This window comes from Rhinopithecus roxellana, chromosome 4 (genome assembly GCF_007565055.1).
Source record: "Rhinopithecus roxellana isolate Shanxi Qingling chromosome 4, ASM756505v1, whole genome shotgun sequence".
Taxonomy (NCBI): Eukaryota; Metazoa; Chordata; class Mammalia; order Primates; family Cercopithecidae; genus Rhinopithecus; species Rhinopithecus roxellana.
Window position 1 is genome coordinate 35113105 of NC_044552.1, and position 23076 is coordinate 35136180.

The 23076-nt window shown below is 56.0% G+C and overlaps 1 protein-coding gene across 1 annotated transcript in view; it reads right to left on the reverse strand.

The window, feature by feature from the left end:
* Nucleotides 1–1240: 1240 nt before the first annotated feature.
* LOC104678903 (SH3 domain and tetratricopeptide repeat-containing protein 1-like) overlaps nucleotides 1241–23076 on the reverse strand; it is a 39287-nt gene continuing 17451 nt past the window's right edge. Inside the window, 15 exon segments of the mRNA XM_030928633.1 lie at nucleotides 1241–3096; nucleotides 3993–4115; nucleotides 6147–6252; nucleotides 6254–6289; nucleotides 7485–7537; nucleotides 7539–7666; nucleotides 11167–12384; nucleotides 12387–12636; nucleotides 12638–12828; nucleotides 14583–14624; nucleotides 16219–16349; nucleotides 19951–20146; nucleotides 21081–21157; nucleotides 22252–22380; nucleotides 22382–22454. Of these exon segments, the coding sequence (XP_030784493.1) occupies nucleotides 2872–3096; nucleotides 3993–4115; nucleotides 6147–6252; nucleotides 6254–6289; nucleotides 7485–7537; nucleotides 7539–7666; nucleotides 11167–12384; nucleotides 12387–12636; nucleotides 12638–12828; nucleotides 14583–14624; nucleotides 16219–16349; nucleotides 19951–20146; nucleotides 21081–21157; nucleotides 22252–22380; nucleotides 22382–22454 (2978 nt within the window). The 3' untranslated portion in view covers nucleotides 1241–2871.

Below are 23076 nucleotides of genomic sequence, written 5' to 3' on the forward strand. Positions count from 1 at the left end.
ACATGTCCAGCCAATGCTGGCTCACCCCATGAGCCCCGAAGCCTGTGACACTGCTGTGGTCTCAGCTGCAGGAGGTGGGGACAACCCTGAAACCCCTGGAAGCCTTCCTAACTATCCCTATGCTCCACTCACCCCAAGCCTCTTGCCCCAGTCCCACCCTCTCTGCAGGCAGTGGCTGCTTTCCCCATGGGCTGAGGTCAGGGCAGATCCTGCCTGCTCTGAGAGTTCCATGCAGGACCCGTGGCTCCAAGCCACAGCAGGGGCACAGCGTTGAGTGACCCAGGCTCTTCTCTGGCCCCTGTCCATGCTGACCATTTCCAGGCCCTCCACGGGCCAGGCCAGGTACAAAACCATCTCACAGGTGTCCTCCCTGGCAATGTTCCCTGAAATATTGACGGAGTGTGACTCCCCAGACATCCACTCCCATTTTCAATGCATCTTTGGCTCAAACTCACCATCCCTGGGTTGGGATGCTGCCTCCCAGACCTCCACCTTGACCCTCCCATCTCCCCCCGGCTTCTCCCCAGGCGGCGCCTCCACATGGGGGACACCCAAAGGACCTCTCTAAGACCCAGGCCTGGCCTGTCCCTCTTTACCATCTCAAGATGGCTCCCAGGGCCAAGGACAAAGTCCAAGATGCAGCAGTCCATTCCCTCACTGCCCCGCCCCACACATGGAGCAGGGGCGTGAGAAGACCCTGAGTCACCACCGCTGCTCATCCAATGGCCCCCGGCCCAGCGAAACACTGGACTCTGTGCTGGGTGCATGGCTGAGCCTAACATCCTGGCTCCCAGTCTGAGGGACCTGGGACTGAACATTGACCACAAAGGTGGCCCGGGCTGTGGCAGAGGGAAGCCCAGGAGCCTGGAGGGGGGCCCAGGAGGCCCCTGACACAGCTGGTGGTGGGAGGCAAGGGCTTCCTGAAGGGGTGGGGGCTTCCTGAAGAGGTGGGGGCATCCTAACTAAACAGGAAGGAGCCAGCCAAAGCATGTCTCTGCGTGTGCCTGTGCGTGTGCGTGTTTGTGTGCCTGTGTGTATGGCTGTGTGCACGTGTGCCTGTGTGCACGCCTGTGTGTATGCATGTGCATGTGTACCTGTGTATGTGGTTGTGTGTGCACCTGTGCCTGTGTGTGTGTGCCTGTGTGTATGGCTGTGTGCACGTGTGCCTGTGTGCACGCCTGTGTGCATGTGCATGTGTACCTGTGTATGTGGTTGTGTGTGCACCTGTGCCTGTGTGTGTGCCTGTGTGTGTGTGCCTGAGTGCGTGTGCCTGTGTGTCTGTGTGTGCGTGCCTGTGTCTATGTGCATTTGCGTGTGCATTTCCATGTGCCTGTAGTGTGTGCAGCAGCTAGTGAGTGGCAGGCTGAGCCAGGACACACCTAATCCACCCTATTCCAGGGCTCACTCTCACGTGTAGACTAAAGGGGACCGCATTTTAGAGGCAATCGGCAAGGATGCCCATTTACCCCTGCCTCTCTGCCAGTCTTTCAGGCCCCATCCAGCCCAGCTTTCTCTCCCACTCCTCTGGGCCCTGGGTCCAGAGCCTCCTATACAAGGAGGAGGGTGTGGCCTTGGAAAGACAGCTGCCCCTGGGGAATTCCGAGGGGGCATCCCTGTGGGAAGCTGGCCTGGGCTGACAGCATAGTCACGATGAGGCCCAGAGAGCTGTGCATGGGAAGGAGGTGAAGGAGGCCTCTGCACCTCGACCCCAACCATGGACTTTGGCCTCTCAGGTACTACTTGGCCCTTTCATTCCTCTTGGGCAGGCGGAGTGGGCGGCAGGCTTGACCAAGAGAGATAAAGGCCCACTTCTGGGAGGCTCGTCCCCTGGGTCCCAGGCGAGCCCCTGAGTGGTGAGCAGCGTCTCTCTGGGCCTGACACCTGGCACCTCCCTGTCTGGCTGGGACTTGGGAAGCCATAGGGACCGCTTCTGACCACCAGGTGTCGCCAGCACTGGGTGGGGGCCTCCCAGGCAGCCCCAGGCCTGTGGTGAGGGATATGGGGCGGGGTCTTAGGGCTGCCCCAGCTTCTCATGTTGTTCTAAGGCCAAGATCTTGGTCCCTGGACTGGAGCGCCCTGGCCCCTCAGCCCATAAGGAGTACTGATGCGGTGCCAGTGCGATGCTGAGGAGGGGCAAGTGCCTGCTGGGCAGAGGGGTGGAGACACCCCAGGTCTGAGTCTGCCAGTCCCAGCTCTCCACCCCTGCAGGGCTGGGGGCAGAGAGAGCACAGCACCTCCCCTCGAGACAGACCCAACCCAGCAAGGTCTCAGCCTGACTGGCTGGGGCCCCGCCCCACTGCACCTGCCGTGAGCTGGGGTTCCCCTGTCTGTGAAGCGGATGGTAAGACACAGGTCCCACCCCACCCTTCCTGGGTGATGTGAAGATTCAAGGTGTCTCGGGACTCCAGGAAGGAGTTGCTCAGTGCAGGCTGGCACCCTGGGCAGGCTTCCTAGAGGAGGCACTGGGATTTGGGTTGGATCTTGCAACGTGGATTCAATGTGAGGATGATGCCGTCCTCCAAAATGTCCTTCTCCCGACCCTGTTTTCTTTGTTAAATGCAACTTGACACTTGACTGTCAAGACTCAGTTTGGTGTCACCTCCTCCAGGAGGGCCCCCCGACTACAATCCCCCTTCTTTACCCAGAGGCCACCATTGCCCGCTCATGTGTCAGCCTCCCAGGCTGAGACTGAGTTGTTGAGGGTGGGGCCTGGCCAGCTTGAGAGCTGGGTTGTATCTGCGAACCTTGCCGGTTCCTCCAGCCACGTGCAGAGCTCCAGGGAGGCCACTGGGCCATTCCTAAGGAAGGCTGGAACCCAGGACCCTTAGGACAGGAGACCAGGAAAATCCAGCAGCTGTTTCAGCTCCTGCCCTACAGACCTGGAGGCTGGGCTCTGGCAAAGTGTGGATCCTGGCAGGACGGGGGCTCAGGGGACTTACCCAGAGTGATGCTGAGTGCTAGGGCCATGTGGGCAACCTCCAAGCCCTCCTGGGGCTCCTCCAGCGTGGCCAGCAGTGCTGCCAGCTTATTGCACAGCTGCAGCTGCTGCTCCGCCTTGCGGTTGCCCATAGTCACTGCCAGGGGCAGGGCCCGGTCCTACCACACAGGCAGGTGGGGTCAGGCTTCCCACAGCACCCACCTTGCCCAGCGCCTTCCTCAGAGCTCAAACATGTGCTTGGAGCATCCCACGCCCCAGTTACCCCTGCACCTCCACAGAGCTCTGTGCTCTAGGATAATGCATGGTTCAGACACCCAAGTTGGGGGTTGAAGAGTCACCTGAGGCCCATCTAGCTACACCCGGCAGCCTCAGACCAGCCTCTCCCACCTGGGCACCGGGGCTCTGACTAGGGGGAGCCAGCACTCCTCTCTGCTCTAAAAACACCACATTTGTCTGTGCCCAGGGCTGAGCCACACCGTGAGCTCAGAGGAAGGGAGAAGCTGTCCCCGCTTCGGGGTGCAGGCAGACTTGGGCCCTGGTCCTGGGCCTCCCACTGACATGCTGTGTGTCCTTTGACATGTCCCTGTGCTTCTCTGAGCCTCAGCTTCCTCATCTGGAAGATGGGGACAGGACTTCCCACTCATGGTTGCTTGAGATCATCAGGTGCAAGGGTAGAGCCACTGTCATGTCCAGACCCGAGCATTTGTCCCGGGCACGGGCACAGTCAATATCATTCCCAGTGAGACAACTAGGCAAGGGTAGACCCATTGCCATGTCCACGGCCCAAGCGTTTGTCCCGGGCAGGGGGCACAGTACATATCATTCCCAATGAGACCACTAGGCAAGGATAGGGCCATTGCCACGTCCAGGCCCCAAGCGTTTGTCCTGGGCAGGGGCACGGTCAATATCATTCCCGGTGAGACTACTGGGAAAGTAAACATGTGCATGGGTGGCCTTGCCTCCAGGTGGGAGGCCTCTGCCCTGCCACACCTGTGCCTCAGCCCTCCAGGTGCCCCCCTGAGGCCCACCCACATCAGCCCACAGGCCAGCTCACCCGGTAGAAGGACACGGCTTTCTCCCGCTCCCAGGCCTCGTTGAAGAAGATGTCTCCAGCTTCCTCAAACGGCTCCAGCCCCAGGTTGGAGTCGCCTGTGTACAGGACCACATTCTGTGCCACCTGAAAGGAGCAGAAGTTCCCTCAAGACCCACACCTGGCGAGGTGGCCACACCCACCTTCGCCAGCCTCCTTCCTCTCACACACTGCAGGTACACCTGAGCATTTTTCAGACCTGTGCATTAGGGCTGCCCCACCACTGGCATGAGGACAATGAACTGATGCACTTGAGTGCCAGGAGGTGACTGAGCAGCTGCAGCCCAGGAGCCTGACACCTATGAATCCTACCACCAGGGATAGCCCTAGCCCACCCCCCTGCACTCAGTCTCCGTGGCCCCCAGATTGCTGGGAGCCCATCACCTGGTTCCTTTCTGCGTTGCCACATCCCTGCCGCAGCTCAGGGCCGCACATCAACAGTGTTTGTGGGTGGGCCTGGTCCCCTCTTGGCCATGAGCTCTTGATCCTTCTCCTCAGCTCAAGGAGGTATACAGCAGGTGCTCAATAATGAAAGCTTCACCAGGCTCGTGGGCTTCACAATTTGTTCCAGATCACACTGTGTTTGGGAAAGCCTCTGAAAACAGCTGCTATGATAGATTCATTTTGTAAGGAGATGTGCCACGTGTCGCTTGGAGCACGTTCTTCTGTGTGTTAACTGAGTGGTCACATTCTTTGAGCATGAGCTGTATACCAGCAGGTGCTAGGCACTGTGAGGGGCCACGCCTCTGCCCTCAGGGAGAAGATGCTGGCCACTGGGGGAGGATGTGAGGGAACCAGTTGGAGGGAGGGAAAAGGCACACAACAGGTGCTCAGCAGTGGCTTAGGAACGAGTGGATGGATGGATGAATGGATGAGCAGATGTATAGACACATGGATGGATGGGTGTGTGGACAGATGAATGCTTGGATGGATGGACGGATGGACGGATGGGTGGGTGGATGGGTGGATGGATGGTTGGAATAATGTGTGTATGTCTGTATGTATGTAGGGGTGGGTAGATAATGTATGGACGGGTGCAGGGTAGATGATGTATGTACATGTGGATGGATAGATGGTGGATAGACCAATGTATGGATAAACAAATGGACACGCAGATGAATGGAGGGATGGATTAATAGGTAGATTGGTGGGTGGATGGATGAATGATGGATGGATGGACAAATAGGTGAATGGATGGATGGGTGAAAGGATGGATGATGGAAGGATGGATGGATGTTGGATGGATGGATGAATGGATGGATGAATGGTGGACGGATGGAAGGATGAACAGGAGGTGAGTGGATGGATAATGGAAAGATGGATGGATGATGGATGGATGGATATATGGAATAATGGATGGATGGATGGATGATGGATGGAAGGATGAACAGGTGAATGGATGGATGGATGGACAGATGAATGGATGGATCATGGATGGATGGAAGATGGTTGGATGAATAGAAGGATGAACAGCTGAATGGCTGGATAATGGAAAGATGGACGGAAGAATGGATGGAAAGATGGATGGATGGATGGATAAACAGGTGAATGGATGGATGAAGAGGTGACCAGATGAATGATGGATGGATGGATGATGGATGGATAGAAGGATGAAGAGTTGGATGGATGATGGAAAGATAGATGGAAGGATGGATGGACGAAAAGGTGAATGGATGGATGGACAGGAGGATGGATGGATGATAAAAGGACAGCTGGATGATGGATGGATGGGTGGAAAGATGAACAGGTGAATGGATGGATGATGGATGGATGGATGGATGGATGGATGGATGGATAGATGGAAGGACCCACAGGTGTATGGGAAGATGATGGAAGAATGGATGGATGGATGAATGGATAATGGATGGATGGATGGAAGGATGAACAGGTAAACAGATGATGATGGAAGGATGAATGGATGGGTGGATGGACAGGTGAATGGATGGATAGACGGGTGAATAGATGGATGATAAAAGGATGGATGAATGATGGATGGATGAAAGGACAGATGGATGATGGATGGATGGATGATGGATAGATGGATGGAAGGATGAACGGATGGATGGATGGACAGAGAGTGAACAGCACAGGGGCCCTCCTGCATCCCTTGCCACTCACCTGGATGTACAGGTCCACCATCTCACTCTGCCGCAGGATGTAGATCTTCCCTGCTTGCAGCCAGGCATGCACCTCCTCTTTCTTCTGGAGGTCAATGAAAATCCCGACTTTGTTTGGTGTAGTCCAGAGTGGATCTGTAGGCCCTGGAATCAGACACAGGTGTCAGAACAAGGGCTCTCATCCTCCTGGAACCAGTCGGCCTCCTCCCGTGGATCTGGTGACAGATGAATCTGGCATGTGGGGACTGGGAACAGCCCTCTTGTGTGTGCAGTGTTCTGCCCTTCCCAGGCTGCTAGGAGGGCCAGGGTGAACACACACAGCATGGAAAAGATGAAGGACATCCTTCTAAGGGAATCGAGCATCATGCTGCCCTGTGGCAAGAGGAGTGTTCTAGTCCATCTCCCCTGCCTCCCAGACATGGCCTGTGTCTTCTCCAGACGCACCAGGAGCCGTTAGTGTTCAGAGGCTATCTAGGCCGATGGTTCTCAAGGTGTGCAGGCATCACAGTCACTCGGAGGCCTGTCTGTATAGCTTGCTGGCCCTGCCCCCAGAGCTTCCGGCTCCACAGCCCTGGAGCAGGCCCCAGAACTCCCACTTGCCACAAGCTCCTAGGTGATATAGATGCTGCTCTGCTGGTCCAGGGACTACATTTTGAGAAGCATGGCTCTAGCACACTGGCCCATTTTCCTTCTGTGAACCTGAGGCCAAGACTGGAGCCAGTCTCCCGGGTCCCCATGGAATCTGGCTCCTTCCCTGCTCTCTCAGTAAGTCCGACACTCGAGGGGCTGTGACTGCAGCAATGTCACCAGGCCCTGTGGGTGGGGTGGCCAGGGCCATGGTTACCCCACCAGGTCAGGATGCTCGGGGGAAGCCGAGTGGGCCACATATGGGATGTGAGACCTTGAAACCCTGCCCCAGGGAAGCAGGTGACACAATTGGCTCTGTCTTCTGTGGGAGAGAAGCTACAGGTGGCTGCTGTGGTCACATTTAAGGGGACAGATGAAGGCCAGGAGTGAAGACTCAGGGCAGGCAGAGGTCAGATGACAAAAGCCACCATAGTAGGAAGAACAGCCTAGAGTGCACGTACTGCCTCTGCTGGGGTTGAGATGACCTTTGACCCAACAAGGGAGGCTCAAGCTGGGACTCACGAGCCAGCAGCAGCCCTGGGACGACGCCAGACCCACCAGCTCAAAGCATCTGATGCCAAGGAACCAAATGATCCAAAGGAAAGGGGCTGATGGGGCCCTGGGCCAGCTTCCCTGTGCCCCCCTCCCTGCCCTGCCCCCCTAACCCCCTTGCCCCCCTCCACACCCCCACCACTGCAAAGCCAGCCCTCACCACTCAGTGCCCAGGGACAGGTAGAGCTGACTGATGGTCTCCAGGAGCTGCCCCCTCCAGCACCTTGTCGGTCACCTTGTGGGCCAGGGAGAGCTGGAACTCGTGGTAGATGACACCCTGGGCCTCGCTGGGCATGACGACGCTGTAGAAGTAGCACAGCCACTGGACGGCCCGCAGCTGGCCTGGGCAGAAGACAAAATGGAAGACGTCAGCCTCCCAGCATCGAAGCGAGGCTGGCTGGGCTCGGAGGCCCCTGCGCTGTGCTTGTCTCTTTCACACCTCTGTGAACCTGGGCCCCATAGGCGGGGAGCCTGAGCTCAGACAGGCCATGTACCTGTACAAGGGCAGACACCGAGCACACCGTGACATGGGCACATCTTGGTGCAGATGCTCATGGTAGAGGCCGGCCTTCTTTACAACTCCCAGGGCCGAGGTCCTGGCCAGGCTCGGCCCCTGCACCAGGCCATCTATTTCTGCTTCATAAAGTCCCTCTGGCGAGGACCAGGGCCGCCTTCAGCCTGAGCTGATGAGGCCAGGGGCACAAGTAGCCCCTGTCGCAGATGGAACCCTGAGAGAGCAAAGCCAAGCGTCATGTCTGCCACACATGGCATCATGTTGGGGGAATGGGGTTCAAAGCCAGCCCCTGGTGTTCCTACACATGCTTCTCTCATGCAACCGGGCTCTAAAACCATAGGCTCACTGGCCTCTCCCAAAGCCACGGTGCTGGGAACAGTGGAAAGCTTCTGATTTTCTAGTGTCAGAAACATTCCGAAGATTAACACTGGAAACCAGGTACGCCCAATGGACATCTGTTACACATGCCCCCCAACGACAGCTGAATACACCGTCCTCTCGAGCGCCCATGGGACATTCCCAATGACAGACCATGTGCCAGGCCACAAAACGAGCCTCAGTGAATGGAGAAGGACTGAGACCAAAGCAGAGGTGTTCTTCAGCTGTACTGGCACGAAACTGGAAATCAAGAGTGAAGGAAACGTGGGAAATTCAAAAATATGTGGAAATTACACACTCCTAAACAACCAGTGAGTCAAAGAAGAGACCATCAAGGAAACTGAAAACTAATTTGAGAAGAATGCAAACAAATGCACAGCCCGGGCCAGCACGGTGGCTCATGCCTGTCATCCCAGCACTGTGGGAGGCCGAGGCGGGAGGATTGCTTGAGTCCAGGAGTTTGAGATCAGCCTGGGAAAAATGGTGAAACCTCATCTCTATAAAAAAATACAAAAATTAGCTGGGTGTGGTGGTGCACATCCATAATCCCAGCTACTCGGGAAGCTGAGGCATGAGAATGGCTTGAACCTGGGTAGAAGTTGCAGTAAGCCAAGATTGCACCACTGCACCCCAGCCTGGGCAATGGAGCAAAACCTAAAAAAAAAAAAAAAAAAAAAAAAAAAAAGCACAGCATATCAAAAACTCCAAGATGCAGCTAAGGCAGTGCTGAAAGGGAAATTTATAACTGTAAATGTCTACATTCAAAGAAAGAAGAAAAATCTCAAATCAAAAACCTAACCTTCCACCTTGAGAAACTAGAAAATGAACTAAACCCAAAGTGAATAAAAGGAAGAAAATAATAAACGTGAGAGTGGAAATGGGAAGTGAAAATACAGAGAATGGAAAAACAAAAGAGATAGTCACCAGAACCAAAAGTGGGTTTTTTGAAAATAATAACAAAATTGACAAGTCTTTCACAGACTGGCCAAGAAAAGAAAGATGGGACACAAATGACAAATCAGAGACTGAGCACCATGGCTCACGCCTGTCATCCCAGCGCTTTGTGAGGCCGAGGTGGAAGGATCGCTGAGGCCAGCATTCAAGACCAGCCTGGGGGAACATGATGAGACCCCATCTCTAATAAAAATAAATAAATAAACAATTACAAACCCAAGTTTCTAAAATCAGAAATGAAAGAGGAAACATTATTGCCGACCTGACAGAAATGAAAGGATTCCATGAAAACACTATGAACAATTGTACACCAACAAATCAGACCATCTAGACACAATAGCCAAACTCCTAGAAGGACACAAACTACCGAAAGTGACTCAAAAATGACCCCAAGTAAGCATGTGGGGTATCAACCCCACCCTCGGTCTCCTCGACCATTCAGCGCAGGGTGGGGAGACAGGGAAGCATGATCCCCGTTCCCTGGCCTGCATTTCCAAGTCTGAATCCCCCAGCACCCTGGGGAGGGCCTTGTAGGAGGTGGTGCCACAGGCTATTGTGCCAGGAGCCACCGGAGGCTGCAGTGGGGGCTGGGGCGCTGGGCTCCTGGAGGGTCTCCTTCCAGTCAGAGAATGGCCCTGGGGAAGAAGCCTGGGTCTGAACCCCCCACCCCTCCCTGGGCAGATGTGTGGGACTGGGGCCCCTTCACACGGTCCTTTCCAAAATCTCATCCCTCCTAGGGCCAGGAGTGGGTGCCAGGCCTGTGCTGGGAAATGGGCAGATTTGGCCACAGCCCCTGGGGCTCTGGTCCAGGCCACAGGAGGCACCTCTGAGTGGTCTCACTGTGCCATGACAAAGCGCTGCAAGGCAGAGGGGACTCAACAGTATCCCCTGTCTCGGCCATTTCCCTGGACTCAACTTCCTCATCTATTCTCTGTGGCCTAGATTTCGGACAGCCCTGCCCACCTACTGTCCGTTTACTGCTCAGTGTGCAGTGACTGTTCGATAGCACTCCATGGCTCCGCAGTGCTCTTAGGGAAAAGGCCAAGCCACAGCCTGAGGCCCCAGGCCCTGCTTAGCTCTCCAGAAGAGCTTCTTACCATCCAGCACCCAACCCACCCACTCCCAACTCTGCACCTCCCTGTATGAGCCCTGCTCACTCACCACCACTCACTCACCCCCACTCACAACCCATTCATCCCCGATCACTCACCCCCACTCACAACCCATTCATCCCCGATCACTCACCCCCACTCGCTCACCCCTGGGCCTTCACACAGGCTACACCGCCAGCCCCTCCCCCACCACCAGCCCCTCATCCACACCTATTACTTGACTAAATTCTCTCAACCCTCTGGTCCCAGACTAAAGAGGCTTCCCTAACCCAGGGCCAAGTGCTACCCCGCCATCACGCCACTCACCCTTTTGTGGCTTCTCTGGCCTGAAGCTCATGTTCCCATGCTCAGCACCTGCTTCCCCAGGACCCCACAAGCTCCATTTGCGGGTGTGGCCTGGCACACTCTGCACGAGCTGCTTTTGCATGAACTGCTCTGTGGCTTTGGGCAATCACCCGCCCCTGTGTCCTCTGTGAAGTGGGATGACAGGTGCGCAGGGCTGCCGAGATACCAAGCAGATAACATAGGCACAAGAACTGGCGTTCAGGGCCTGGATCATGGAGGGGCCCCAAGTCCCAGCTCAGCAGAGCCTGCCTTGATCCCAGGGTTATGGCCAAGGATTCCCAGCACGCAGGACTTTCCGTGCTCAAGGCAGGATGGTCCCTGAGCAAACCGGAAAGAGCTGGCTGCCCCAGTAGGGCACAGAGGGCCTGGCCCTGCATGGGAACCGCCTGTCTCCAGGGCGCTTGCCAACATCTGCTGCTGGCCATGACTCAGCACTTTCGATGGTGGAAAACCCACCACTTGTTTCCGAATCACAAACCCCAGGTGTGCCCTGACCCGCGTGGCCCCAGAAGGCGCACAGGAGGAACTGGGGCACTCACTCTCCACGTGGTCCATCTCCACGGCGACCAGAAGGGCCCACTCACAGTAGCCCTTGCACTGCTGGGCTGGGCCCTGGCGGGTGCAGAGGTGACCCAGGTGCAGGAGTATGTGGGCGAAGTCCCGGCCACACTCCAAACAGGGAAGCCTCGAGAACAGACGCACGGCCTCCAGGAGGTAGTGCTGGGCCAGCCTGCTGGCACCCGCGTGCAGGCACAGGGTCCCGAAGTTGGCCAGCACCACTGCCTGGTTCCTCCGCTGGCCCAGGTCCCAAACCACCCATAGGGCGCGGTAGTAGTCCCCGGCTGCCTGCCTCGTCCGGCCCGTCCTCTTCAGAGCCACGGCCACCATGTTAGCAATCACACCTTCCTGGTCCTCGCTGGCCACCACTGCATCCTGGACAGACTGCAGGATGTTCAAGGCCACCAGGCTCTGCCCATGAAGCCCGTGCAGCCAGACCAGGGCCACCAGGGTGTCCACAATGGCACAGACTCCAGCAACAGCACTGGCTTCCACCGCCTGCGTCATGAAGGTGATGGCCGGGCCGTGGTAGCCATGGTGGCTGTACGGCTGGGCCAGGCTGGCGTGGAGAAGGCCACGCAGAGCCTGGCCTGTGCCCGAGGTTAGGGAGGCCAGCGCTCGCCTGAGGTAGTGGGAAGTCTGGGTGGGGAGGCTGTGGGGCCGGAGGGCGTTCTGGAGCACCAGGTTCATGCTCCTCAGCGAGCCGGCCAGCGAGTCCTGTGTCCTCAATGAGGCCACCTTGACACAGCTCAGCACCAGGTGGGGCAGGCACTTGCGGCTGTAGATGTCAGCCAGGAGCAGGGAGCAGTCTGAAAGCCACGCAGCGTCTGGGGCTCCAGAGTCCCTGTGCAAAAGCAACAGCCGCTCTAGGAAGGACAGGGCCTCCTCAGGCTGCTTGAGGTGCACGTGGTGCCTGGCCAGCAGGAAGCAGGCCCGGGCCTCGGCCTGCAGGCTCTGGCCACCCACCGCCCACTGCAGCGCCAGCTGCAGGAGCTCCCCGTCCGCCTCAGTGCTGCAGATGTGGCCAGGCGTCCCCAGGAGCAGGGCCATGGCTTTGGGAACCACCTGTGTACAGTTCTCCCGGTTCTGCTTCTGGTAAATGCTGGTCAGGTTGGCGTACATAGCCACCACCTGGAACAGGTCCCCGAAGCTGCCCTCCAGGGTCCCCAGTGTTTCCTCAAAGTACACCCGGGCCTGGACAGCTTGAGCCTCCTGCAGCACAGCCGCCCCAGGAGGAAGCAGAGCCTGGCCAGGGCCATGAGGAGGCCAGCTTTCTTGGCCGCCCCTCGGGCCTGTGCCAGGCGCCCAGTCAGCTCCTCCTCATCGCTAAAGCTGCAGAACACGCTGCTCAGCCATGGCAGTGCCACGTTGTACAGGCCACGGAAGCTGGCCTTGTATCCAGAGGTGTTCAGGAACAGCAGCCGTGAGATCAGGGCCTCTGGATCCTCCCTAGTCATCCTCAGCTTCCAAGCAGAAGGAGGGCTCCTCAGGGTCCTGCAAGCTCACATTGCTGGATGCTGCACAGAGACCCCAGGACGCTGGCTCCTGGGGGCAACCTGGGCAGGTCTTGCATTGTTCCAGAACATTCTTCACCTTCTGCAGGGTCTCCTGTGGCTCCGGGCCCAGGCAACGTGGAGGTATTTCTGCAAGTCACAAAAACATCTAGATAGATTAGAGTCCAGCAGTGAGTCCTTGGTCCACTGGGGGCAGAGTCCCTGCATCCCCGCCCTCTGTGTCCCTGGTGCAGCTTGCCATGAGACCTTGAGAGTTATGTGCAATGCAAACCTGGGGCCTGGAGCACGTAGGAACTCCGGCACTATGGGGACAGAGAGAACACGCAGGCCCGTGGCCCGACTCTCCTATGAAATCACCCTCCTGTCCTGCTTTGTCGCCCACCTGACAGCATGGTTTTAGGAGACTAGGTCAGCTCAGCGATCCCTCAGAGATACCTTTCCCTTTAGAAAGAATCAAAGCCTTCTAACTGGACCCATGTATATGCAGCACTACAACTACAAATGTAACTTTTGTCAGCATATTGGGCCCCCCGATGGAGTACAGGAATCCATGAAATCCTCAACAGCCAATCGGAGCTATTGATCAGCTCAAAAGCTGCTATGCAAAATTAGTAAAGCCACCGACGGCACAGGACAGGGGTGTTGTACCCATGTACCCAGCTCCGTGCAGGGAAACGGACCATCCATGCAGGAAGGATGGGAAAGCTTCCAGGCCCCTGTGGCCACCTTCACCTTGGAGGGTCTGAAAACCTGAAGCCCACAGTTCCTAAAGGGTTAACAAAGGCCAGGCTGCTCAAGCAGCCTGCTGGCATCTGCTGGCTTCCAGCTGGCTTCCGTGGATTCCTAGCCAAAGCCCCCTCCCAGAGGTGAGCAAACAAGCGCATTTCCTGTTGGAAAACCTGCGATGAAAGGAGGCATTACTGGGAAGGAAAAAACCTAGATTTAAACAGACTGCCTGTTTCAAGCTCACATGTAAAAAATATTTTCAATACAAACTGTCTCCTTATTCGTCTGTAAAGCCTTGGAATTAAAATAAATAAATAAATATGATTTAGAGGCAAATGTCCGACTTGACTACACTAGATTAGCTAAGAAATCTCCCCCACCAGGCAGAGGCACACAGCCCCTCCCAGCCACCACCCTGGCCTCCAGGACAGCTGGAGAGCCACATGCCTTTGCTCCAGGGACTCTGGCAGAGGGTAGAACCACCCCCTCCCCGAGGCAAACCTACAACAGCCTTCCCTTCCCCACTGGCTTCCCGGGCCTCCTCTGGGACCTTGTGCCTGAATCCCAAATGTACTGGAATGGATCCCATTCCCAGGGAACTTCCAAGGGCCCTTGGGGCGTCCACATCACCAGGTTGTCCACATGCGGACCCTGTGTGAGGGGAAGAGACAGAGCCGTAGAGGGGAGATGGGAGGGCCTCCCTGAATCAGCCCCTCAGGAAGGAGCAGACCCTTCAGGGACCTCAGTTGGGGCCACTGCAACCTAAGGCTCTGAATTCTGCCACCCACTGAGGGCTGTGTGGCCTCCCATCTCTGAGGCAGAGCACAGGGTGAGCTGCAGCTTCTCCAGGTCATGAGAAAGGAACCCACAGCTACATGTGGGCCCCAGCAGTGGAAAGGATGCCCCACCTCGGTCAGGAACCAGGCGGGGGCCAGCATGTTCACTGAAAGAAATGTGGGACGCCACGGCCTCCATTGCCAGAGTAGACGGGAGGTTTAGGCCCACCTCAGGCGATGTCCCCCACGCCCCCAGCCCACACCACAGAGGGGTGACAGCCGCATCCAGTGCCCACCGTACTCAGCTCTGTCACCTCCCCCAGCGTTACCCCAAGGCCCAGCTCGTAACCAGAGGAAGCCTGAGCCACCGGCAAAACCCACCTTGTTCCTGCGGCTGCTCGGTCTCAGCTTCCTCTACTGAGTCTGGCAAGGGAGAAAAGAGAAGCAATCAACACCCCCAGCCAGCACCTCTGGTCCCATGTCAGCTTTAGCTGGGTGTCGGTGTTGCAGGGTGAGAGCACTGCAGGGTGCAGGGGTTGCTGGCTGGGGTGTTGCAGGGGTACAGGTGCACACCAGCATAGAAGCACTCCTGACACCTGAGGGAGAGGCACAGCCAACGGGCCAGAGAATTCCCGTGTTCCAGCATCTCCAGGCCTTCACCCCACCCAACCCCTGTGGGGACTCCACTCTCCCATCTTCTGGGGACATCCTCCCATCATCAGTGGGAGCACACTCTCGGCTTCTATCAGCTCCATCAGGGAGTAGGGCGCATGGAACAGTCAGCAACTCTGAGTCCGACAGCCCAGGGATGAATGCCGATCCACCGTGCACCCCCACCCTCTTCATCCCAGGGCAGGCAGCTCCTGGGTCTGTTTCCACCCCAGCAAAGTGGCTGACACTAACTGCTTACTGGGGTTCCATGGAGATCAAATGAGAAATAGCTGTAAAAGGTGTGGACCGCATCAAGTGCTGTGAACTGGGATAACAGGCGTGCAGTTCTGGGGAGCACCCTCCAATGCCCCCACCCCAGAACACCTACACCTTGTAACGCCCCACCCCACAACACCTACACCCTGTAACACCGCACCCCACAACACCTACACCCTGTAACGTCCCCACCCCACAACACCTGCACCCTGTAATGCCAGCCTGGCCAACATGGCAAAACCCCATCTCTACAAAAAAATACAAAACTAATCCAGGGTGTGGTGGCGCGTGCCTGTAGTTCCAGCTACTTGGGAGGCTGAGACATGAGAATCGCTTGAACCCATAAGGCAGAGGTTGCAGTGAGCCAAGATCATGCCACTGCACTCCAGCCTGGGCAACAGAGCAGGACTCTGTCTCAAAAAAAAAAAAGTGGGTGTGTAGGCACATCTGTGTTTATCTACACCCAGCAAATAGCACAATCTCTGCCATGTTTCTTTATGTTGTGGATGACATACCACCTTCATCCATGCACTGCTCTGCAGCCCCCAGAGAAATCTTTTGCACACAGAGGGGCACTGAGGTCAGAGGGACTATCTCTGTCCTTAGAAGGCAGCAGCCCTGGGATCTCACCATGACATTCCCTGGCAGCCAGGTGACCAGGCCACACCACAGCCTGGGTTCTTTGTCTTGTGACGAGGAGAAAAGTCGCCCTCACCCAGGCAAAGCACGGTGGGCAAAGGGCTGGGCCCCGAACAGGGGCCTTCAGGGCTGGCAAATTAGAACCAGGTCCACACCCTCTCCCTCGCCCAGCGTCTCAGGCAGGTGCCTGGGGTCAGGGTAGGAAGGGCTTCCCCGGTGCCCACGGGAGACTCAGGGCCGCGTTCCCACGCCTCCAGCCCCTCACCCATCCTCTCTCCTGCCTGGCTTGTCTGCAGCCCCTGTGTGCCCTGGAGGCGGCGGCAGCCTCTGTCTGTTCACCTTTCAGCGCCCGGGGGCTGGCACTCACTATCTGTGGATGGACAAGGCAGCGAGGGCTGCGGAAGGGAAAGGGGAGGGCAGCAGCCCTGCCACAGGCATCGCCCACATGCACCCAGGCTGTACACGCTGCAGACATCAGTGCCTGACATCCGCCTCAGCAACTGCCTGGCATCCTCCTCAGAAAAGCGGCCCTCGCTGAAGAATGACTTTTCTTCCTCATTGAGAAAAATCGCACTTTCCATCCTGGAAAAAATTAAGTGCTTCATTTAAAATAACATATTTGCGAAGTCAGCATTTCACACTGACACATTTCCATTCCTTGATTTGACAGTCTCGGAGCACTACTCTCTGCCCAGGGGTGGAGACAGAAATTTAAAAACAACAAAAACAAAAAGTCCGGATGCGGTGGCTCACGCCTGTAATCCCAGCACTTTGGGAGGCTGAGGCAGGCGGATCATTTGAGGTCAGGGGTTCAAGACCAGCCTAGCCAACATGATGAAACCCCGTCTCTACAAAAATACAAAAATTAGCCAGGCATGGTGGCATGAGCCTGTAATCCCAGCTGTTCGGGAGGTTGTGGCAGGAGAATCACTTGAACACAGGAGGAAGAGTTTGCAGTGAGCCGAGATCACACCACTGCACTCCAGCCTGGGCAACAGAGCAAGACGCTGTCTGGAAAAAAAAAAAAAAAAGGCCGGACGCGGTGGCTCAAGCCTGTAATCCCAGCGCTTTGGGAGGCCGAGACGGGCGGATCACGAGGTCAGAAGATCGAGACCATCCTGGCTAACATGGTGAAACCCCGTCCCTACTAAAAAATACAAAAAACTAGCCGGGTGAGGTGGCGGGCGCCTGTAGTCCCAGCTACTCGGGAGGCTGAGGCAGGAGAATGGCGTAAACCCGGGAGGCGGAGCTTGCAGTGAGCTGAGATCCGGCCACTGCACTCCAGCCCGGGCGACGGAGCGAGACTCCGTCTCAAAAAAAAAAAAAAAAAAAACAGATCCTGCCCTCAAGGGGTGCCTTGTCTGGCCAGGGGCAGATACCCAAAAGCAGGAAAGGCTACAACAGATCCAAACAGGTAATGGTGTCCTAGGACAGTGAGCTCCTAGACAGCCCTCAAAGCCCCGCCTCAAATGTCCCCTCCCTTATGAAGTCGCCTGTGACAGCTGCAGGCAGAACCAATCCAATCTCTCCACATTGTAAACTCCCGCTGACTCTGTACAACCTCAGTGCTCCCCAACATAAACTCAGGGCACTCTCATAAAGTCAGGGAGAAGAACTACAGGAAGAAACAGAGAGAGAGGGAGAGAGGGAAAGAGAAAGGAGGCAATTTTTGCTTATAGGACTAAATTACCAGTATAATATGAAACTTTGAAAAGCATCTCATTGAGATTTCAAAAAAACTTAGAGTAGCTTACAGCACATTCTACAAAATAACGGGCCTATATTCTTTAAAAACATTAAAGAAAGACTGAAAAGCTGTTTCACTATTAAGAAGGCAAGACAGGACATCTGAATAGAACATGTGGTCTGAAATTTTCATTGTCTATAAAGGGCATCATTGTGACTACTGGCAAAATATGAATAAGATCTGTAGATAATGGCATTGTATCAGTGTTAATTTCCTGATTTCAACAGTCGTACTGTGGTTACATAAGCAGATGTCCTGGTTTTAGGAACCACATGCTGCATTATTTAGGGGTAAAAGAACATCATGTTTACAACTTACTTCTATTTTTTAGAAAAAAATAGAAGTGAAAGAGAGAAAGTAATAAAGCAAATATCATAACATGTTAACATTTGTGCAATCTGGGTGAGGGCATATGGGAATGTTGTACTCTTTTTGCAACTTTCTTCTAAGTCTCAAATTGTGTCAAAAATAAAGTTAAAGAAAAAAATAGAAGAGCCACCAGGTTGTTCATTAAATAAAAGATGAAAATCCAGGGTCTGGACTAGGAAAGATATTCAGCAAACATTTGTTGAGTGGATGAGAGAAGTCAGAATTTCTCCATTTGTGAACAGGACCAATGGCACCTGGCCCTGTCATCCTTCTGGGTTAAAGGAAGGGAACAAACTAGCTCATTCCCTGGCTCTTCTCTGACCCTTTTTAAGTTCAGTACATGCTGACTTCACACGGCCCCCAGTAACCTGTTGAGAAGTTGTGGTCTCTGTTGGAAATGGTAGGGATCAGCTAGACCAAGGATGCCCAGACAGTGTCCCGTGGAACACCAGCTCAGCCAAAAGCAAACAGGGTTGTGTGAGAAGAGGATTCTGGAGGTGACGTAAGTGTGGGAAAGGCATTCCAACAGGAAAAAGATGCCTTGTTTGTGCTGGGAATCCCTGGGATCACCCACAAGGGATGTGAACAAAGCTTTTCCCCACTGCTTAGGGCATGATGAAGTCGGTGATGGAGTAGTGGGTGAGAACATGCTTTGGGAACTGCTGGTGTAGCTCCTGCCATCAGAGCATGGCCTAGCCAGCTTCCAACTGCTTCTGATGCACAGGTGCCAGAGGTACCAGAGCGGACAGACCCTTTCCATGAGGGGAACAAATGAATGGCTTGATGAGGCATGATAACAAATGGCCTCTGAGACCCAGTCTCAGAAGTGTTGGTCTGTCACAGCCCCAAACATGGAAAAGGACCATTGAAGACAAGCATCTCATTGGTGGGGCCAGGACCAAGGTCATATGACCCAGAAAGTGGCCTTTCCATGTACCCACGTTCTCTGTGCTCCTTGACCGAGGGCTGAAGAAGGTCAAGTCCAGGGAAACAGAATTCCATCAAAGGATGGGCACAGCTGACTCCTCTCCAAAGACCCCCTGCTGTTGCTCGCACTGGGCAGGGAGGACACAGAAGTGACCAGGGAATTCTTCTCTTGGAGTTCCCTGACTGGGGGCAGGCAGGTCACGGGCAGCATGGGAATCACATAGGAAGAGGCATATGGCCAGAAGAGTGCCCCCACAGAGGAGCGACGGGGGCTGACGGGAGGCCCCAGGAGAACAGGGGGGTCGGGGAGAGGGGGCATCCCAGGCAGAAGGGCACACGTGTCACCCAGAGCCATGTTAGAAGGCACGAGTTACTCTGTGCAGCTGCGCTCCAGTGAGCTGATGGCGAGGGCCAGCCTGGCCATGGGGGCCAGGCCCAGAAGCTTCCTGGGGCTTTGCAGGAGGAGGGCGACGAGTGTACTAGATTACATTGTGTCCTCAATTCATGTCTCTCAGAACCCCAGAAGGTAAGCTTTTCTGGAGAAAGGATCTCTGCAGGTGTAATTAGTTCAGCTAAAATGAGGTCAGACTGGAGTTGGATGGGCTCCAGGAGACGGGCACCCTTATAAGAAGAGAATACAGTAGACACCCAGAGGAAGACAGCCACATGGAGATGGTGGCAGAGTGCAGTGATGTGGCCACAAGCCAAGGAACACCCACGGCCACCAGGAGCTGGAAGAGGCAAGAAGGACCCTCCCCTAGAGACTCCAGAGAAAATGTGGCCCTTCTGGCCTTGGTTTTAGACTTTCGGCCTCCACAACTCTGAACAAGCACATTTCTGTGGCTTTAAGCCCCTGGTGTGCAGTGCCTTATCATGGCAGCCACGGGAAGGTAATGCATATGGGCAGGTGGGCATTCGAGGGAACGCTCTCCCTGCAGCAGCCCGGAGGAGGGACACCGGGGAACCCTGGAGTCGGGCACTGAGGCCGAGGGGGCAGCAGCCTGAGGACAAGGGAAGAGACTAGGCATTGTCCACAGTGACTTCCAGGCTTGTCATCTGGGAAGCCAGGTGGACGCAACAATGTCCCCTTAGGTGAGATGGGGGTGGGTTCAGGAAAGGGGCGGGGCTCCAGCCACTCACTCGGATAAGGGGCCCTGCATGCTGATGAGGCTGCTCCGCACAAACCCCACCTGGCCCGAGGCTGCGTGTCGGCCCACGCACCAGGGCAGGCCGGGCACCCACGCCCCAAGGACCTCAATGAGGTCGCCACCTTGGAAGGTCATCTCTTCGGGCCCCAAGCCCTGGAAGTCTGCCAACACCGAGGCCAGGCCCACAGCTACAGAAGAAAGCCACACGGTGAGTGCCAGGGAGACCAAATAGGGGCCAGAGCAGGCAGACAGGGCCAATGCCAGCCACCCTGGACCATGGGGAATTCATCTTTTGGCTGCTAGGAGGTTCGTAGTAAAGCTTGGCCTCTGCAATGAGACAGGGAATGTCTACATGGTCCTCAGAGGGCATGTTTTTATCCCTCTATTGAAGATGAGGAAAATAGAGGTTCAGAGATGTTGATAAATGAGCCTCGGCCATCAGCCTCCAAAACCAAGGCTCTTTCCTCCTTTCCTTCTGCAGCCACAACCCCCAGCCCCGCCCACTCCCCACCCTGCTCCTGTAAGGGGTGTTAGTCCCCCTGACAGGTGCACAGGCCATCCAGACACTGGCAGCTTGGCACAGAGCAAAAAGCGCTGGATCTGGCATCCAAGCAGAAGGGCTGCTGGCAGTGCCAGCTTTTCACAGAGAAGACACAGTCACAGTCCTCTGTTAGTGCATGGGGCAAATTCTGCTAGTGCCAGCCCACCTCAACGCAGGGCCTTCCAGGCGTTTCACACAGCGACAGAAGGGTAGAGTCTGAGACTGTTGGGTTGCACTGTCTGAGAAGTGACATTTGGGAGCTCTTCGGAGACAGTGGCCAGGGGCCTTGCTGCAGCTTCACTGAGCATCCTGTGAGGCTGCATCAGCCCCCGGAGTTCCTGAGCATCAGTTATAACCTCACAAGCTGGAGAAGACTCGGTTGGTACAAAAGTAATTGCGGTTTTTGCCATTGAAAGTAATAACAAAAATCACATTTGCTTTTGCACTACCTAATAGTTCTCTCTCTCTCTCTGTCTCTTTCTCTCTGGCTCAGGGAGGGTTCAGGACAACTTCCAAAATGTTGGTGCTGCTCCCTGGCACACACCTTTCCCCGGGAAAGAGAGGCCCATGGAAACACTTACCCATCAGCAGGTTGTCGGGCGTCACAGGGCCACCCATGGCGTCATCGATGGGGTCCTGGGGGATCCTAAGAGCCCACCTGGAGCCAGAAGAGGGAGGTCTTTGCTGCGGGATTTCAGATTTGGGGCAGATACATCCTGTGCAGAGACTGGACAGGTCAGCCGCCCCCAGCAACCCAAGCAACTCCCTCGCCTCCCCCGACACACACACGTGCACACACACACACGTGCACACACACACACACACGCCTGCCCGGCTGTGTGGCCTTCAGGCCCCGTGTGTGTGGCACTGCTCCCAGGGAGCCCCATGTCCCTCAGCCTAGGGCCCTCATCCTGGAAACACTGCCACCCCTGTGAACCTGGAACCCTGCAGACCCCCAAAGCACCTGCCTCCCTAAGCTCCGCACAGAGAGGGGTGAGGGAGATCCCAGCCTGGGGTTCTGGAGGCCTGGATTCAAATCCTAGCGCTCCTGTGACTTTGCCATGTAACCTGGACAGATCACTCCTCTCTCGGCCTCAGTTCCTTCAGCCAGAAAAAAAGGAAGCTGAACTAGATGACTGATAGTCCCTCTTTCCCAGATAGCAGAACACACTCAGTGTCCCCTGTTGGGATGCCACTGGCCAGAGGACATAGGGAGGATTCTTAGGAGAAGTTCCTCCTGGGTCTCAGTAATGAGAGAAGCCAAGCCACAGCCTGTCATTTGAGATACAGCAAATCAAAAGACTGAGGTTCTCTCTTTGCTCCAACCCAAGTTAATGCCCCTGCTTCAGCAAGTGAACAGGAGTCTGCATGTCACCTGTCCTCACATCCCCTGGCTCTACCCCAGGTCCCCTGTGACTTCTCACTCTGGGTACACATGTTTTATGTAACTTCCTCAAAAGCTTTTTGGATGAGTCTGGTGAGAGCTCATGCCACATCTCCTGTGCCATCGAACCCCAGGATAGCCCTGCCAGGTGGATGTCATTGGCCTATCATGCAGCTGGCAGGCCAGAGGCTCAGACAGGTGGCCAACTTGCCAAGGCCACACAGCTGGGAAGCAGCAGAACAAGTCCATGGCCAGGTCTGTCCGGGGCTCCCACCATTCCCTGTCCATCCCCTTGACCTCCAGATGACCCAGGCCTGGGAGTCTCAGGGAGGCCAACAGCTCTCAGAGCAGCAAAGGCCGGTACCTACTAATGAAACGGAATCAAAGGCTCCGGGGCGGCTGCCTCTGCCACCTCCTCGGAGGACACGCTGGGGCTCGGTGGTGAAGAGTCTGCTTCCGGGGCCGCCTCTCCCTGGGGAGCCCCTGAAGCCTGCCTGAGGGCCATTTCCTGCATCCCGGGGACCCATCATCACTCTCACATGGTGGTCAGGACACAGGACAAAGAAGGGTCCTTCAAAAGGATGGAGGCGGTCACTGAGAGTGGCTGGACTGGGAGCAGCTGTGGCCCTGCCCCCCACACCCCTGCCGGACAGACCACAAAGCCAGCACCCGCAGGAGTAGCTCCCCCAATATCTGCAGGTGCAGAAACCCAAAGGGGCCCAGACGGGGAGGTGGGCCCGGGGCGAGGTCCCAGCTCAGCCTCCACGTGCTGTGTATGAGGCTGGCCTCAGTTTCCCTGACTGTGCGATGCAGAGCCAAACGTGGGACCCCCAGGGCCCTTCTGTGTGGACTGCCCCAGTGAGCCCAGCCACCGCTGGCAGCCCTCTCCTGCTGTGGTTGGGTAGGAAAGACAGCCTCATGTCCCCTCCTCAGACTCGGGGCCAACCACGAGGCTAGTGCAGCAGCCACGTCAGGGACATGAGCTGGGGGCTGGCACCAGACAGAACCTCTCTTCCGCTGTTTCCCGGGCACCTCTGTGTCCCTGGGGGCTGGCCAGGGTCTCTACCACTAAGTGACAGTGCCACACCAAGCACACCTCCCTGCCTGAAACATCCCTCAGCCTCCAGAGGCTCCGCAGCCCACAGCCCCCGACATGCTCAGCACAGCGGGATCCAGGCTGTCACCCCACGGCC